Source organism: Acipenser ruthenus, chromosome 24, assembly GCF_902713425.1.
Source record: "Acipenser ruthenus chromosome 24, fAciRut3.2 maternal haplotype, whole genome shotgun sequence".
Classification (NCBI taxonomy): Eukaryota; Metazoa; Chordata; class Actinopteri; order Acipenseriformes; family Acipenseridae; genus Acipenser; species Acipenser ruthenus.
Genome location: NC_081212.1, coordinates 26,071,766 through 26,088,474, shown reverse-complemented (window position 1 = coordinate 26,088,474; position 16,709 = coordinate 26,071,766). Strand labels below are relative to the sequence as shown.

The 16,709-nt window shown below is 43.9% G+C and overlaps 1 protein-coding gene across 5 annotated transcripts in view; it reads right to left on the bottom strand.

The window, feature by feature from the left end:
* The window catches only part of LOC117429744 (furin-like), a 62,995-nt gene that overhangs the window by 8,000 nt on the left and 38,286 nt on the right, over positions 1-16,709 (bottom strand). For all 5 annotated transcript variants that reach the window (XM_058999001.1, XM_058999005.1, XM_058999002.1 and 2 more), the window contains exons 5-9: positions 15,339-15,467; positions 14,860-14,936; positions 6,675-6,763; positions 3,844-4,016; positions 1,052-1,264 (exon numbers count right to left, since the gene is read on the bottom strand). In XM_058999001.1, the coding sequence (XP_058854984.1) occupies positions 1,052-1,264; positions 3,844-4,016; positions 6,675-6,763; positions 14,860-14,936; positions 15,339-15,467 (681 nt within the window). The remainder of the gene's footprint in view (positions 1-1,051; positions 1,265-3,843; positions 4,017-6,674; positions 6,764-14,859; positions 14,937-15,338; positions 15,468-16,709) is intronic.

Sequence of the window (16,709 nt, the reverse complement as noted above, 5' to 3'; positions counted from 1 at the left end):
CAAAGGCACTTTAGAAATGTGTAGAAAAATGTATTGTGTTGCTGCCCAATTTGCATGTTGACAGGCAGATTCCAAACACTGGATGACCCCAAAAGGTTAACAAATTTGCTGTGCCAGGTTTAAGTATGACTGGACATTAGCTTCAATTCTACAATGCCAAATAGGAAGTGTCAGGCTAGAGTTGGAACTGTTGCACTCGAATTAAAATCCTGTCATGCTTAGCAGCTCAACGTTACTGCAGCTCATTATAAAACCAGGCAGTGCATTCCCAGGGCACAGCATGTTGTGCATCATTTACATTCCCTCTACAGAAGGTGCAACTATTCGAAATAGTAGTAACGTCTACCTTAATGAGATTAACAAATCCATAAAAACTGATCTTAAATTTGAGAACAGGATAGAGAAGAGAGAGAGACATCAAAAGCACAGTTGCAAGCTGTGCTGCTATTCCCGGAATGTCGACCCCTCCTGCCCCACGGACTCACGCTGTGCAAACCGCCTGTCCTTGTGGCGCCTTTCCCTCCAGCGTCACAGCTTTCCGAGGCAGAGACTCAAATCTCTCCAGTAAGCAGGAGGAGACCTTGCGCTGTGTTGGAGGGGATCTCTCAATCACTATATGCCTTGCATCCCGGTGTGCAGCTGCACCTCCAGCCCCAAGCCTCTCCGCTATCCTCTCCCTGTCACTCATTCATTTCTTCTCTGAAATCCAGCAATGCTGGGTTTCATCGCCATGTCTCCTGGCTCCCCCCCTGTTTAAGTCTCCCCTCATTCCTTTCCTACTTTGTTCCTACATGAGTTCTGTTGCCTCTACCCCCATCCTAATACTCATGACCTGGTTCTTGAGAATCCCCCACTGCTTTCTCCTCTCCCTTCCAATTCTCCTGCTAGTAAAGATGATTGCAGCGAAGCAGGTTTCTACTATAACAGGACAAGCTTCCATACTCCTGCAAACCTTGCCGCTCCCACAAACTCAATCTGACGAGGCTCCTACCGACAACGCACAGCATGTGGTGCTGAGAGCACCCTAGAGGGATCCCCTCCCTGTACTCACAATCTGCTTCTCATTGAGGTTCCCGCTGCTGTACGTCGTGGCGAGCGTGGAGGAGCAGGCCTCGCTGTACCAGGGCACGTTCCCGTACTGTGTGCTGCTGCTGATTGACAGGGTGTAGATGCTGTTGGTGTAGCCGTCGCAGTTACAGCTGTCATGCTCCCGACCTCCGTTACCCGACGCCCACACGAAGATGGATCCCAGCCCATCTCGACCCTGAAACACAGAACACACAACCCCGTCCGATTGCCTGTTAAATCAAATCAACTGCTGTCTGCATCAGGTCAGGCAATGTCTGTACACCATCTGGAATGGTTAGAAAACACTATGTAACACAATTTTTGTTCCTGGGTAGTAAGTGTTATTTCCTAATTGCTTATGCCTCAAAAGTATAGAAAATGGCTATTATTCCCCACAAACTTTGCTTTTGTGACCAGGACAGTGATATTTTGAAATTTACCTATTTCCAATGAGAAAACGGGCGAATGTGTCTTTTCGTTCACATAGTCAGAAAAAAAAAAAACATATGAAACCAAATTAACATGTATTTATACTAAAGTAATACAAAAATGACTACAAAAGATTTAGGAGAGAGTAGTTTTTCGAGATTTACGATTATACTGTAAATCACTTTCACGAATCAGCCCCCAAATGTAGTCTCCCATCATGTTCTCGTTATACTGTCCTTCATTGACAGCTCATCCAGGAGCCTCAAAGCCGTGCTGCTCCATAATGGTAACAAGTACCCGTCTCTTCCCCTGGCTCACTCGGTGCACCTCAAAGAGGATTACAACAGCATCAAGACCTTGGTGGAGGCCTTGAAGTATGATGAGTACGGCTGGGACCCCCGGAAGGTGCTGGTGCCACCACTGCACATCAAATTGGGCCTTATGAAACAATTTGTCAGAGCTCTAGATAAGGAGTCGGCAGCCTTCAAGTACCTTCAAGACTTCTTCCCTAAGCTGTCTGAGGCAAAGGTCAAAGCCGGTGTCTTCGTCGGACCACAGATAAAGAAGATCCTGGAGTGCAATGAATTCCCCAAGAAGCTCACTAGTAAGGAGAAAGCGGCTTGGAACAGCTTTGTCGCAGTGGTTCGGGGCTTCCTGGGCAATCACAAGGCCGAAAACTATGTGGAGCTGGTTGAGACTCTGGTGAAGAACTACGGCACAATGGGCTGTAGGATGTCCCTCAAAGTCCATATCCTTGATGCTCATCTTGATAAATTCAAGGAGAACATGGGAGCGTACTCGGAGGAGCAAGGCGAGCGCTTCCACCAGGATATACTGGACTTTGAACGCCGCTACCAAGGACAGTATAACGAGAACATGATGGGAGACTACATTTGGGGGCTGATTCGTGAAAGTGATTTACAGTATAATCGTAAATCTCGAAAAACTACTCGCTTCTAAATCTTTTGTAGTCATTTTTGTATTACTTTAGTATAAATACATGTTAATTTGGATTCATATGTTGTTTTTTTCTGACTATGTGAACGAAGACACATTCGCCCGTTTTCTCATTGGAAATAGGTAAATTTCAAAATATCACTGTCCTGGTCACAAAAGCAAAGTTTGTGGGGAATAATAGCCATTTTCTATACTTTTGAGGCATAAGCAATTAGGAAATAACACTTACTACCCAGGAACCAAAAAAAAAAAAAAAAAAGAAAAAATTGTGTTACACGGTGAAATCATTGATCTTACTGCTTTCCGCCACCTCCAAGACCCACCCGTTTAGACTGTACTTGTAGATCTCTTGAGCCGCCCCTCCTACTATGCACTGGACTTGCCTGACCTAAGCACGATGTTACTGGACTCTCACCTGAGACACTAGCCTTGTCTACCATTGTCATTGTAGATACAAAAATGTTTTAATCCTTTCTCATCTGCTATTGTATTCTAGTAGTACTTGCTGTAAACTATACTGTTAAAATATTGTTTCTGCCCAGCAACACCTGTAAGTCGCCTTGGATAAGGAGTCTGCCAAATAAACGAATAGTAATGGATCACAGGGCTCTAGTATCTTGGATGTACCTGCACCTGGTTCCCCAGATTATGTACTCCATTGTTCCTCCATTCACACACCCACAACAGCAACCCCGGTCTCTTCAAACTGAAATCCATACTTTGTTTGCCAGGGCTTATCATTGATGACCTAAATAAAACGAGCTGTAAAAGATTCACTAGAACAGGTACTTTGTACTGTGACAGGAACCGTATCTACATGTCATCCACTGAATACCCATTCATTGCAGAAGCACAAGATCAGGGCCTCTGAAGTCCGGCTGTGCCATTATGCATTATTGATCCATTGACAAACCACCTGCCGTTCTGTGTCCCCTTCTTCCATTTGTTTTGATGTCTGTTTGCATATCCAGGTACCTGAATGCGTTAACAATGGCTTTTAAAAACCACTCAATGAAAGCTGAAACTTTGAGGTTGGGATCTGGTTTCACTGGCCTATTCTCCCTTCTGATGTCACAGCCTCATTCTCTCAATTCATTATTGTCTCCATGACCACTGTTTGTTTACACATGCAGTATAATCCCACACGCATGTGGAATAGAAGCTCAATTGCTAAATACACCTGGAGGAAACAATGTTTAGCCAAGCATGTGATTGCACCCTAAATGCCTTTCACCTGGGGTACAGGTGTCGCATTAAAATGTGGTACTCTGCTTTTTTTTAATTAAATGGATCAATTTTAAAAACAGTCTTCAGTGACTACCAGCACTAAAACGTTTTCAATAGCACGATGCTGTTCTTTCGGTGATCTCGGCACATGGGCAGCCCTACCTCAGAGACTCCGTGCTCGAACGCCTCCTTCGCCAGCTTGGCAGGGCCGTCCACAGTCTTCCCATCATCCTCGGGGCCCCAGCTGGCGCTGTAGATGTGGATGTGATTGGGGTTGAAGCTGAGAGACTGGGCTTCGACTGCATCCGTCACCTCTCCATCTAGCATGCGCACACCTGGGGAGAGCAAGGGGCTTTAGAGCAGGGCTGCAGAGCCTTTATCCTGCTGAAACAAACAAATCTGAAGGGCTCCTTTCCCAGGGACACGCACACCGATTATCAATCTGAACCTGATGCAGAAAGAGAAATCAATTACATAAAGAAATGAAGCTTTCAGAAATAGCAGTTTTTTTTTTGTTTTTTTTTATTCAGTATGTTTAAGATACTAAGCATGTGGGTGTAGTGTATTTAAAAACATCAAATGCTGCAATGGGATGTTTTGACAAAACTCAACACTGAATGTTACGCCTTTGTGTTTGTCTTATTTTTATGCTTTATACTTGGGTAGCATGAGCTGCCCTAGTTCAACTATACAAATCTGTTTCAAGCTTTTTGATCTAATTCATGAATCCACGTTCTGAACTGAAGGATATTGCTAAATTAAGGCAATGAAATATTAAAATTGACACTACTTACACAGCAGGACTCCATTTCAGAGTAAATACACATTAGGTTGCGATTTATTTAAAACACAGTACAGTATATACGCCAAGCTTGGAGACTTTCATATAAAAACACAAAAGCACCCCAGGGAAGAACATGCTAGCACACAGTTTGATGCTGAAATTAGACTAATGCTAAAAAACATTTGATGTTGCTTTATAGTAATAGAAGGATTACATGCTTGGCTCAAGACGTACACATCAGAAATTTAAAAGCATTTTCCATCTAAATGTATACGGTTAGGCACAGGCATATTTAAACACACCTAAAGAGTACACAATATTGCATGCGACTCGCACACAAAAACACTTTTACAACATCCTTGAAGTCACAAGTGCCTCCAGGCTCAAACAAAACATGTACAAGCTACTTCAGTTATTGACCGCCAAAATTACCCAGAAAGAACTCATTAAACTCGGCACCCCCAGGGGTTGTCAATGTCACCATTGCCTTACAAAAGACAGCCTTGGTTGGAAAGAGAGGCCCAGATTAAGGCTTTATTGAAGACATGCCAGTAACTGAACAAGCAGGAGCACAAAAATGTGGGAAGTGCTGGGCAGCACCATGAAACCCTTCTGCTGACTTGAACACGACTTGTGTCCACTTACGCCTGTGTGCGGTACAAGGGTCCACTTCGTTGCTGGACAATGGCATCACATGCACAGAAAACGTCGGCATTTAAAAAAAGTAGCACCCCTGTAAGATATGCACCATGGTTGAGCTCATCAGCCCTCACATTCCCCAAGCCCCTTGTTGAAGGACAGTAAGGATTTAGCACCCTGGAAAAGGACAGATACTTCCTTGAGCTGGGGGCTTGTTTGAATGGAGTACTGCCAGCCTCATTAGCTGCCTAATTAACAGTCTCCATTACAATAGTGAGGTTATGTCTAACCTCCAGGAGTTTACTGTAGTCCCATCTTAACCAGTGTATACACAGCGCCAACTGTGTGTGCAATGTGGGGCTGGTGGTTAGGTGCAACATGGACCTGCTCCAAATACCTTCAAAACAGGCAACAGTATCAATATTCTTCCCCACAATGTATATGGACTTTAGTGCTGACCTACTACCACTCACTTTAACCCTTTGCGGTCCATTGTCGGACTGGGTCCGACATTGCAATTATTCCTCACAGGTCCTTTGTCGGACTGGGTCCGACATCATTATAGCAACGCAATAAACGGGTGTTTAGTCGTTTTTTCTCCGGAAAAAGCCGAGAAACCCATTCAATTGCCGAGTGGTAGCGACAGGAGCCGAGACAAGTCGAAAAAAAAAAAAAAAAAAAAAAAAGGCGTATTTCATGAATAGTCATACATGGTATCAGGTATCAGATAATGGGCGTCCATAGTAAACAAGCTGGCTAAGTGCGTCAGCGCACTGAGACTATCATGGACATTTGCAGAGCTTTTTTCAGATGTTATAGTAATAAAATAATGACTTGGATCGCATTATTGAGGAGTTTGGTGATAAAACGAGTGATCTGGAGATGATCGATCGGTATGTACGACTATTATTATTATTATTATTTATTTCTTACACAGCTGAACGCTATAGCAAACAAAAGGCTGGGGCGGGGCTGGAGATGCCTAGTGTGTGCTTTGTTGATATGCAGGGCCATTTAAACCTGTTTGACTGTGAAAAAAAATACTTTTAAACAGCGCGTATAAAATTAACTGCGCGTGTGAAAATTAATTAGACCTGGCGTGCCTGACGCGCGATTAATAAATGGACCGCAAAGGGTTAATTAAACTTCAAAAACAAGCACTTTGGCAATAGCTGAACTGTTGTAAAATCATTGATTTTAACTATTTGAATACAACCCACAGCTCCAGTCTCTCAGTTATGTACCTGCTCCCCCCACCAAGATTCAATTCATGTCCAATTAATTGAAAGGATTAGACACATCACATACTCTTCCACCAACACTGAAAAAAACACACAGCTGAAGACAGAAAGTCCTACTGCAAGAGCTGTCTGCCAGTTAAGAATTGCACGTGCTTCTGCTGAAATCTGCCCCTTGGACAGCAAGGCTACAGTCCCAGATTTGCTTTGCAGATCGCTCTGTACGACGAGAACATCGTGCAGATGAATTTCAGATCTTGGATGTTTGTATGGGGAGGCCACAGGGCCTGCTAGTAGAGCTGGCGAGCCTGTGACACTGCATGAACACTCACCCCCAATCTTGGAGTTGAAAGCCACTCCGACTCCACAGATCCCGTTGTTAGCTGCTGCTGCCACCTCCCCAGCACAGCGGGTCCCGTGCCTAGAGGGGAGAAACACAGTGCTGTCAGACACGCATGCTCAACGCTGTCCTGGAGCTTAAGAGGAGTCAGAAATCACACCAGAGATGATCCATCAATAAGGAAGAACACGGAGCCAGAGCACATCAGTGGTTACAGGACAGCACAGCAGGGTGCTTCACAAAGATCAATGTGGAAGGCTGCAGTGTGGAGGGTAGTGGGCTAGAGTGCTGGGCTATAGTGTTTAAAGCAGTGGTTTTGAGTAGACCAGTGGTTAGAGTGCAATGGAAGAAGGTAGAGGAAGGATTGCAACACATGATGAACCAAGTTAGAAATATTCCTGGGAGTAATTCCAGCTCCCCCTGATGAGAGGGCCCCCAGAGCTCATTCCAATGTTTATTCATTTAGAGACAGGATGGCTGCTTATTGAAAGAGGGGGTCATACAGCCACACTCACGCAACTTCAAAGCAATACTATCATCTAGATTTGAGGATACTAGCACTTTGTCTGGCTCGGTGCCTCTACTGCATAACTGCTAGCTCTGCATTTTACAGAGTTCAAACCTTAACCCAAAACAATCTCAGCTGACAGGAATAAATAAAACATGATTGCAGGGAGCCAGGGACCTGGGTGGGCAGAGGTGCTTTCACACACACAGGTCAATCCCAGGGAAGCACTGAAAGAACAAAACAAGCCGACACAGGTTCACATCACGGACTTTGCAAATTAAAACGTACTCATTCGTGAACAACCTTGCTCTCTCGTGCTTATGCTGCCAACGCTCCAACAACTTCCTGATTCTGCCAGACAGCACAGTGTCAGGAGTCAAGGGAGATCGAAGGTTACTGAACCCTTCACATCCTAGGAAAACGTTCAAATGTACAGGGACTGCAGTGGAAGTGTGGAGCTGGGGGGGGGCCCAGTGCCTAACCCACAAGGTCATTCCTCTAAGAATGACAACTATCCAGGACAGAGTAACCTAGAAAATCCATCCTTTTATAGAGATATATATAAAAAAAAAGGTACTGTAGGGAGAAGGAAATTGATTGGGCAGATTTGGTGGTGGTCTGTTAGTTTTATTTAAACAGTTAAGATGATCCCACACAATGGCAATGTAACTGTACAGTTTGCAGTATAAATTGAATGCTCCTCATTGTAGTTCCTCCACACACTTATCCTGTAATAGTTTCATCTCTCCTTGACCCCTTATTGCATATAGCTAGGGGCTCTTGAGTGATTAACCACCAAGTGACTGCGAATGAGATGCAAAACTTTACCCCTGTAGTCTGAACTCTATCTGGCTCTCCCAAAAGAGGGATAGAAGAGAAATTCAGTATCGCTGGCATTTACTGCAGTCTCAGAATATACATGCAGTGGAAAATACCATGCTGTTCAAAGTCAATATGTTCACTTCCTCACCCCCAGCATGGGGACTGTCCTGCTGAAAAGAAGCCTGCCTGCTCAAAAAGGGGGCTTCAAACTCTGTATAGAAAAATATATCACAGAATCATCCCCAGCATGAGAGGCGGCATGTTGACTCAATGGGACACCTAACCTGTATGGAAATATCTTCCAAGTACAAACTTTACACATCAATTCCTAGCTTCATTTTCACACCAGGGGAGACTACAATGTCCTTAGATCAGAAACCTCTCCTCTCCCTCCTCCAGGGCAGCATAATCATTCACAGCTCTGTGTTCATGCATGAGCAGACAAGCATCATATTCACAGACAAAACCACACACAATCTCACTTTGCATCTCATAAATCTGTAATAACGTTTCTCCCCAAACACTAGCAAACCCTAACTGACATCTTCATTCACTACAGGAGATCTGATATTCTTGTAACAGAAGAGATGAATGGAAAGGGACAGCCATGCCCTTCATTCTTTGTCCCCTCTGTGAATGATGTCTGCGACACCCAGAAAAATTGAAAGAATAAACCCAGTTCAGTTTCAAATATGTTCAACTTCAGTTTAATGAACTATTTGTTGCATCAATACTGTACTGCAGACCAGTTTTTAAAAACCATTTCTTTAATTTTTTTATATATATATTATATATACAGACGTGCTCAAATTTGTTGGTACCCTTACAGATCATTGAAATAATGCTTCATTCCTCCTCAAAAGTGATGAAATTAAAAGCTATTTTATCATGTATACTTGCATGCCTTTGGTATGTCATAGAATAAAGCAAAGAAGCTGTGAAAAGAGATTAATTATTGCTTATTCTACAAAGATATTCTAAAATGGCCTGGACGCATTTGTTGGTACCCCTTAGAAAAGATAATACATAATTGGATTATAGTGATATTTCAAACTAATTAGTTTCTTTAATTAGTAGCACACATGTCTCCAATCTTGTAATCAGTCATTCAGCCTATTTAAATGGAGAAAAGTAGTCACTGTGCTGTTTGGTATCATTGTGTGCACCACACTGAACATGGACCAGAGAAAGCAAAGGAGAGAGTTGTCTGAGGAGATCAGAAAGAAAATAGACAAGCATGGTAAGGGTAAAGGCTACAAGACCATCTCCAAGCAGCTTGATGTTCCTGTGACAACAGTTGCAAATATTAAGAAGTTTAAGGTCCATGGAACTGTAGCCAACCTCCCTGGGCGCGGCCGCAAGAGGAAAATCGATCCCAGATTGAACAGAAGGATAGTGCGAATGGTAGAAAAAGAACCAAAGGATAACTGCCAAAGGAGATACAAGCTGAACTCCAAGGTGAAGGTACGTCAGTTTCTGATCGCACCATCCGTCGCTTTTTGAGCGAAAGTGGGCTCCATGGAAGAAGACCCAGGAGGACTCCACTTGACAGAAAAACATAAAAAAGCCAGACTGGAATTTGCTAAAAAGCATATTGACAAGCCACAATCCTTCTGGAAGAATGTCCTTTGGACTGATGAGTCAAAACTGGAGCTTTTTGGCAAGTCACATCAGCTCTATGTTCACAGACGAAAAAATGAAGCTTTCAAGAAAAGAACACCATACCTACAGTGAAACATGGAGGAGGCTCGGTTATGTTTTGGGGCTGCTTTGCTGCGCCTGGCACAGGGTGCCTTGAATCTGTGCAGGGCACAATGAAATCTCAAGACTATCAAGGCATTCTGGAGCAAAACGTACTGCCCAGTGTCAGAAAGCTCTGTCTCAGTCGCAGGTCATGGGTCCTCAAACAGGATAATGACCCAAAACACACAGCTAAAAAGCACCCAAGAATGAATAAGAACAAAACATTGGACTATTCTGAAGTGGCCTTCTATGAGTCCTGATCTGAATCCTATCAAACATCTATGGAAAGAGCTGAAACTTGCAGTCTGGAGAAGGCACCCATCAAACCTGAGACAGCTGGAGCAGTTTGCTCAGGAAGAGTGGGCCAAACTACCTGTTAACAGGTGCAGAAGTCTCATTGAGAGCTACAGAAAACGTTTGATTGCAGCGATTGCCTCTAAAGGTTGTACAACAAAATATTAGGTTAGCGGTACCATCATTTTTGTCCATGCCATTTTCATTTGTTTTCTTATTTACAATATTATGTTGAATAAAAAATCAAAAGCAAAGTCTGATTTCTATTAAATATGGAATAAACAATGGTGGATGCCAATTACTTTTGTCAGTTTCAAGTTATTTCAGAGAAAATTGTGGATTCTTCGTTTTTTGTGGAGGGGTACCAACAAATTTGAGCACGTCTAATATATATATATATATATATATATATATATATATATATATATATATATACACACACACACACACACACACACACACAGCTACCCTGTATTTTAGTTAGCAAAACTGAATTGGAAGCCGCAGCAGAGAGGACTAATGTTGCCAAACCCAGCTCTATTCCAAGGGACAAGCCTTCCAGCTCGCCTAAGGGAGCATTCGATTGCTCTCCAAATTAACAAGGTCTTGGCTACTGGACAGACCATGTCAAGGTCTGTGTATCCCTCTCTTCTACACCACCACTGCATTGCAACAGATCAAATTACTGGCGGCGTCTCTCTCGACACGACAGCTGTGCTCAGACTTGAGCTCGGCTGTCACTCAAATCTGTTCTCGCAGTAAATGAACACAGATTAATATAAAAACACCCCCCTCCACCAGTGTACAACAACATTAAAATTCCCTTCTACCAAGCATTGCAACAAACCTGTGAAATTCTAGAAGACAAATCACCATATAAAACATTTAACCCTCATGATGTAGGACCCTGTAAACCCGTTGGAAATTATTATTATTAAATCATTTAAGAATGCAGACAGAACTGTTTTGTAAATGCAACACATGTTCTACCCCCCCTCCCTATATCAGAAGGGTCTTGATGATAACTCAGCTAAAATTACGCTTCAGGGCTGACATCCAGTCGGCATTTTGCAATGGTGGCACCAACTGCTTTCCTTCTCAATTTAACCCTCAAATCACGCGTTGCAGGGTATGAAGAAGCAATGTGGACAATAGAAAGTATTATATTGTTTAGCAGTCGATTTGCAAAACTTGTGTTCAGCTCAGGATTGTGTGGGGTCAAGGTATTCATCAGCCTGGACAACACCATCAAGCATCACCTTCCATTGTGTAGCAGCGTGAACCATTCCTGGTTTTAATAATGTAGGAGCTTAATTAGACACCGCATCTTCTGCTGAGATGACAGAACTCAAAGGCTCCCAGTAAAACCAGGACCGTGGCTCAATTTCCCACCTCATTTCACTCCCTACAGCAGGGTGATTCGGGGCTGCTTCTCTGGATTTGGGATATTTACCAGCAGGCTTAACTTGGCCCTCAGGCTGTTCAACATCAAAGGCACCAACATTTAAAACAGTTTAGAGCCCCTGGAGCGTGTTTAAATGACTGGCATTGGGAATGCAAAAAGGACCCCCCCCACCGCCCCAATCCATCCACCACTCAGCCCTGGCGTCCCTCTCTACTCCCATCCTCCTAGAAGCTGCGTTCAGGTTGCCGCTGGCATTCTGGAAAAGGCCCGCTCTGTTTTTCAAGTCAGCGTGCAGTGCACCCACAGAGCTTCGCCCAGGGGTTTGTGAGGGGAGGGGGAGCATGTTATGGAAAAGCCTTGCTTCACCCTGCAGGGCCCTGTTCTCGCCTACAAAATAAATGGTTGGGGAGGGGGGGGGGTGGAAAAAAAAAGCAATAAAAAATGAAATGCCTCCATCCCTAGCAAATACCACTCGTCACCCCCGTCGTCAAGCAGTCAGCAAGGAACATTAGTGGAAAGAGAAATTAACACAATTACTGCAGCAAGTGGAAAGTAACTGGGAGACAGAGGGAAAAGAAAACAGTTTAGCTTTTGAGCTTGTGCTGAATTTCAAAAAAAAAAAAAAAAAAAAAAAGTTTTGTATGAAATCTGCTCTATTATGGGGGACAGATTGGCTCAACTGAGGAAACAGAGCTTTACTCTCAAGAGAAGAGAGATGGCAGTACATACTGAAGAGATCCTCAACAGGGAAACTTGTTTATGTGTTAGTATTCATTAGTGTAGCTAACATGTGTTGCAACCTTGGAGGGGGGCGGAAACCACGACACACCCCACAACAACCCAACACACACCCACCAAGTGAGACTTTGATTTCATCTAGAAAACCATTTCACACACTTCATTACACTCGAGCCCCCTCCTCGGTTCTGCTCTTATTTTTGCAATTGAATGACCAATACCAAAAGATCCGATCGTTCATGTTCAAATTCCATTCATTTGTCAATTTCAAAAGCAATGCTTATGCAATATGCATTATTTTTAAATTTACCCCAGAGTGTGTTTGTGAAACTTTCTCCTATTAGAGGATCTAATGAGTCATTAAACAGCTGTGCATTTCTGGAAGTCATATTACTAATGTATTAAGATGTGCGATTGCAGGAAACAGTAACTGTCGTGTTTGACCCTTTGATTCCAGGCTTGGACTGAGCAGCAACGTTCTTAAATGGAACAGATCAGTCATTTTTTAGAAGCTTTCTGTTCCGCTCAGATGAGGCTCTATAAAAGGCTACACTACTGCCAGGAATACAGAGAGGCAGACTGTAGAGGAACTGCAGCAGCGCTGATTAATGGATGTTAATGAGAAGCCGACCCACTGCTTCACTCTGCCACCAGAAAGATCAACATCAAGCAGGGCGAATCACATTGTGGAAGGGTAAGTCAGCTGTTTGAATGGAGTCTCCTGCAGAGCAGACATCCGTGGTACACTTCCAGCCAACAAGACTTGACAGCTCTCAACTGCCTCCCATCCCCCTCTTATTCTGATTTAACCCAGACAGCCCTGTGTGTTGAACGACGTGGAAAAGATCCTCAAATTAATGAAGTCCCGCTTCAGGTTTCCAGCCGGGATGCAAGAAGATTGTAGACAAAAAAAAAAAAAAACCACACACATCATTTGAAAGGCAGTGTGTTTGGAAAGGGCTGCTAGTGTGAAGGACCAAGCAGCAACACTCCCTTTCAAACCACCCAGTTAAAACGCATGCTGCCCCAGATCAGACAGTCCAAGCAGTCTATCAAAAGAGCGCACAGAGAGGGCAGTTTAATACCTGTCTGTCCAGGCAGGCAGGGGTTAACTCTGTCAGGGAAGGAGGAAAGCAAAACACCTGGACTAAAAGGCATCTTTGCTTTTAAAATATTCAGAAGCAGCGCCAGAGAAGAAAGGCTGCTTTATGAAGCTAGACAGACAGGTCTTTTGCAGGTTTTTACCCATTAAAAACAAGGCCAAGCTTGCCTTTAGTACCACACAATGTAGCCCTGAACTCTTCCATATTCTGGCTCTGAGTGAATATTCAGAGATCTGGAATACTGGGAGCTAAGGGAGGAATCACGAAATAGGAGACAAGATGTGGGAGGGTACTGTATGTAAACTACAGTAACACAATGTCAAAATGTAGCCAAATGCCACAAGCTACTAGTCAGACTTGCACATAGTTTGTAAAGTTCTGTTAAGTCGCCTTAAAAGCTGTAGATGGCAGCGGTCCATCTGGTCAAAGGAAGCAACTTCATGGACAGTTTCCTGCTGTCCAACAGTCTGTCTTCTCCACCCCTGCTGTCTCTCTCTCAAGGTGGTGTTTTAAATTGAGAATACTAATGGTCAATCTAGCTGGAAGATAGTGCTTCCTGAAAACTGAAATTAAAAAAAAAAATCACAAGACTAATCAATTATGGGTGGCTTTGAGTCAGTCTCCTACTACAGATTAATGCCGAGACAAAACAGCACACAGCAAAGCATGAGAGCCTGGGAAGAGTTCAGGGTTCAGAGTCGACAGAAGAAAGCTGATCTGAAGGAAAGTTCCCCACAGGGAGAACGCTAGTAAAAAAAATAAAAAAGCGCACAAAACCACCATCAGGCACAACTTATATAAAACAATCTTATACCCATAACAGGTCCACTCGGACAGATGCAGCCTTTCACAAGAGAAAAAACAAAACCCTGAATTGTTATTTCAGTTCCCACAAAGTCAGTGCCAGTTTAAATAAAATTTCTAAACCTTTGTATTTAACACAGCAAACTTAATCCTGCAAGTGCCGCTGCTGGATTGAGGAAGAATCCCTGCATAAAACGGCTCCAAATTACTGTTTCTGTTGATAGCCACTCCCACCAGGATCCCAATCTCACTCCATTAAATCCCTGTTATTTCAGGTCATCATACCCCATGGAATTAGCCAGCCTCCCATCAGTGCCAGCGTCCGTTTCCAAAAAGTCACACAACAGTAACCTTTACTTGTTCCTTTCCTGTGTTTACTTGGATTTTGTTTAAGAGGAACAAAATTAAGCTTGTGCACAAAAATGCATGAGAATGCCAAGGAATTTATAGCATTTTCATTTCCCCCCTAATGCAGACTCAACTAATTTTCCCATCCTCCACTCGCACACAGATTTCATTCCAGAAACTCCATCCCAGGCCTCTCCATTTCATCCTACAAGATCAGGTACATTAGAGCAGAGATCCACCCCGCTGACAAAGCAGCAGGCCTGCCTCAACTCCCCACCTTTAGACTAGGGGGCAGACAAAGCTGGACCAGCCATTTCAAGTCTTCTATACGGTTATTAGTGATAGATCTGGAGCAGTTCACCTATTAAAAAAAGCACCCACCCACTCAGCACAACTCCACAGCACCCCCTACCTGTTATCGTTCAGCTGCGTGTATCGGGGCTGTGGATCAGGGTCCTTGTCGTTCACGTCGTAACTGGCTTCCGGATCCTGCAGAATAAACAATTCATAATAAACAACCCAGTCCAACCCAGTTTGAGCAGAGAAACCAAAAACCCACAGAGCGAGGAGAAAAAAGGATAGCTTATCTGTACGTCCATTTCCTCCCAGGCTGAAATCCTCATGTCATTCTACAGCAGCTGCTGGCTGAGTTATGAAGACACTTGACTAGACTTCCAGTTGCTTTTAGTAGTACTGCTACGTTTTTTTTTTTTTTAATTCCAGTTCCCATTCCCTTTTAAAACAATTCCCATTCCTGCAAAAGGAATTCCTTTGAAGGAACTGATTAAAAGAGAATTTGGGGGGGGGGGGGGGGGGGGGGGGGGGGGGGGGGGGGGGGGGGGGGGGGGAGGGGGGTCATGATCCCAACCCGGTGTCTGGTACTTCACTTACATAGTTCTCAATCAGGTCAGGGTGGTCCTTCTCAATGCCATCGTCCAGGATGGACACCACCACCCCCTTGCCAGTGTATCCCTGCTGCCAGGCGCCTCGGGCGTTCAGGTCATGCTGGTTTGCATTGTACTGAAAACAAGGAAACGCAAGTCAGATCTGAACTATGCATCTTACAGTGCACTCTGATGCTTATCCAGTTAAAACATTCATTCTCTTATTACAGAGAAAGTAAATGGGACCAAATTTGCATTGTTGTTAGCTGCTTGGTGTGGACACCTGTTACAGTTAACTGTACATAAACATTTTGTACCGATAGACGCATTTTGTTCTATTGGTGTCGTGTGATGCTGCACAATGTATGGACATTGGAAGACTTCCAACAGTGAAACTAACCCGAATCCAGTTGAACACATCCCATATTGCTAGCTATAATAGATTATGATCACTAGGTCTTCCTGTGAAGACTAACAAAATGGAGGGGGCACTGCTGTTATTTCAAAAAGGGCTCTTCATCCTCCGTTTCCACACCTGGAGCAGAGCGTTTGACAAAAAGGAGGGTCCGCCCCAAGAGCAGCCTTGACCAAATCAGTCCGTCAGAGACGCTGCCTCCCTTCAGAAGAGTTCAGGAAGGCCGTCCGCTTCCTGGCAAGCACAACTACTGTATGAAGCTCATTTAAGCAGAAAATTGAATTTAAAACACTGTCTCGCTTCCCCGCTCTCACCCTGGTAAGACACGGAGAGTCACTTCACAGATCCCAGCTAAGGACTGCCTCGTCCCGGGTCACCTCGCCCCAGACAGGCAGCTGCCTTGCAGCTCTGAATCAAACCTCCAATGCAGCAGTGCTTTGTGATGAATGAAGGCTGACAAAGCCAGCAGATTCCACTCTGCACATTACAGAACTAGGAGGGCTCGCAGGAGCTCCAGGATATTTGAGTTTCAGTATACCTGCAGGTGCTGTGCTTTACAAAACTACTTTAATTTTTGAACCAACATACTAATAACTTTAAAACTAATTCCTTTAGACCAAAGACATGTTGGATAAAAGATGTCCATCCAATGGAGTGGTTACCTGCGATGAGAGTTTGTCTCCCATACCCAATTTTTTAAACCCTTTTGATATTCAGTAACTCTTATTTCTGGTTTGTCATGCAGGGATATTTTGGTGGCAACACAACTGCAATCCCAAAGGAGACAGTCCGTGAAGGTAAATGCCTCATCCTGGGTCAGACTGGTTACGGAGACCAGGCTACACTGTATTAATGCAAACAATTCTCTTCCTGTCCTTGCTTCACAAACCCCATTGAGTCCACCCCCTCCTCTGCTGCGGTACTGGACACTGTGTTCCTTTGAATCTCATGCAGTGCAGTATT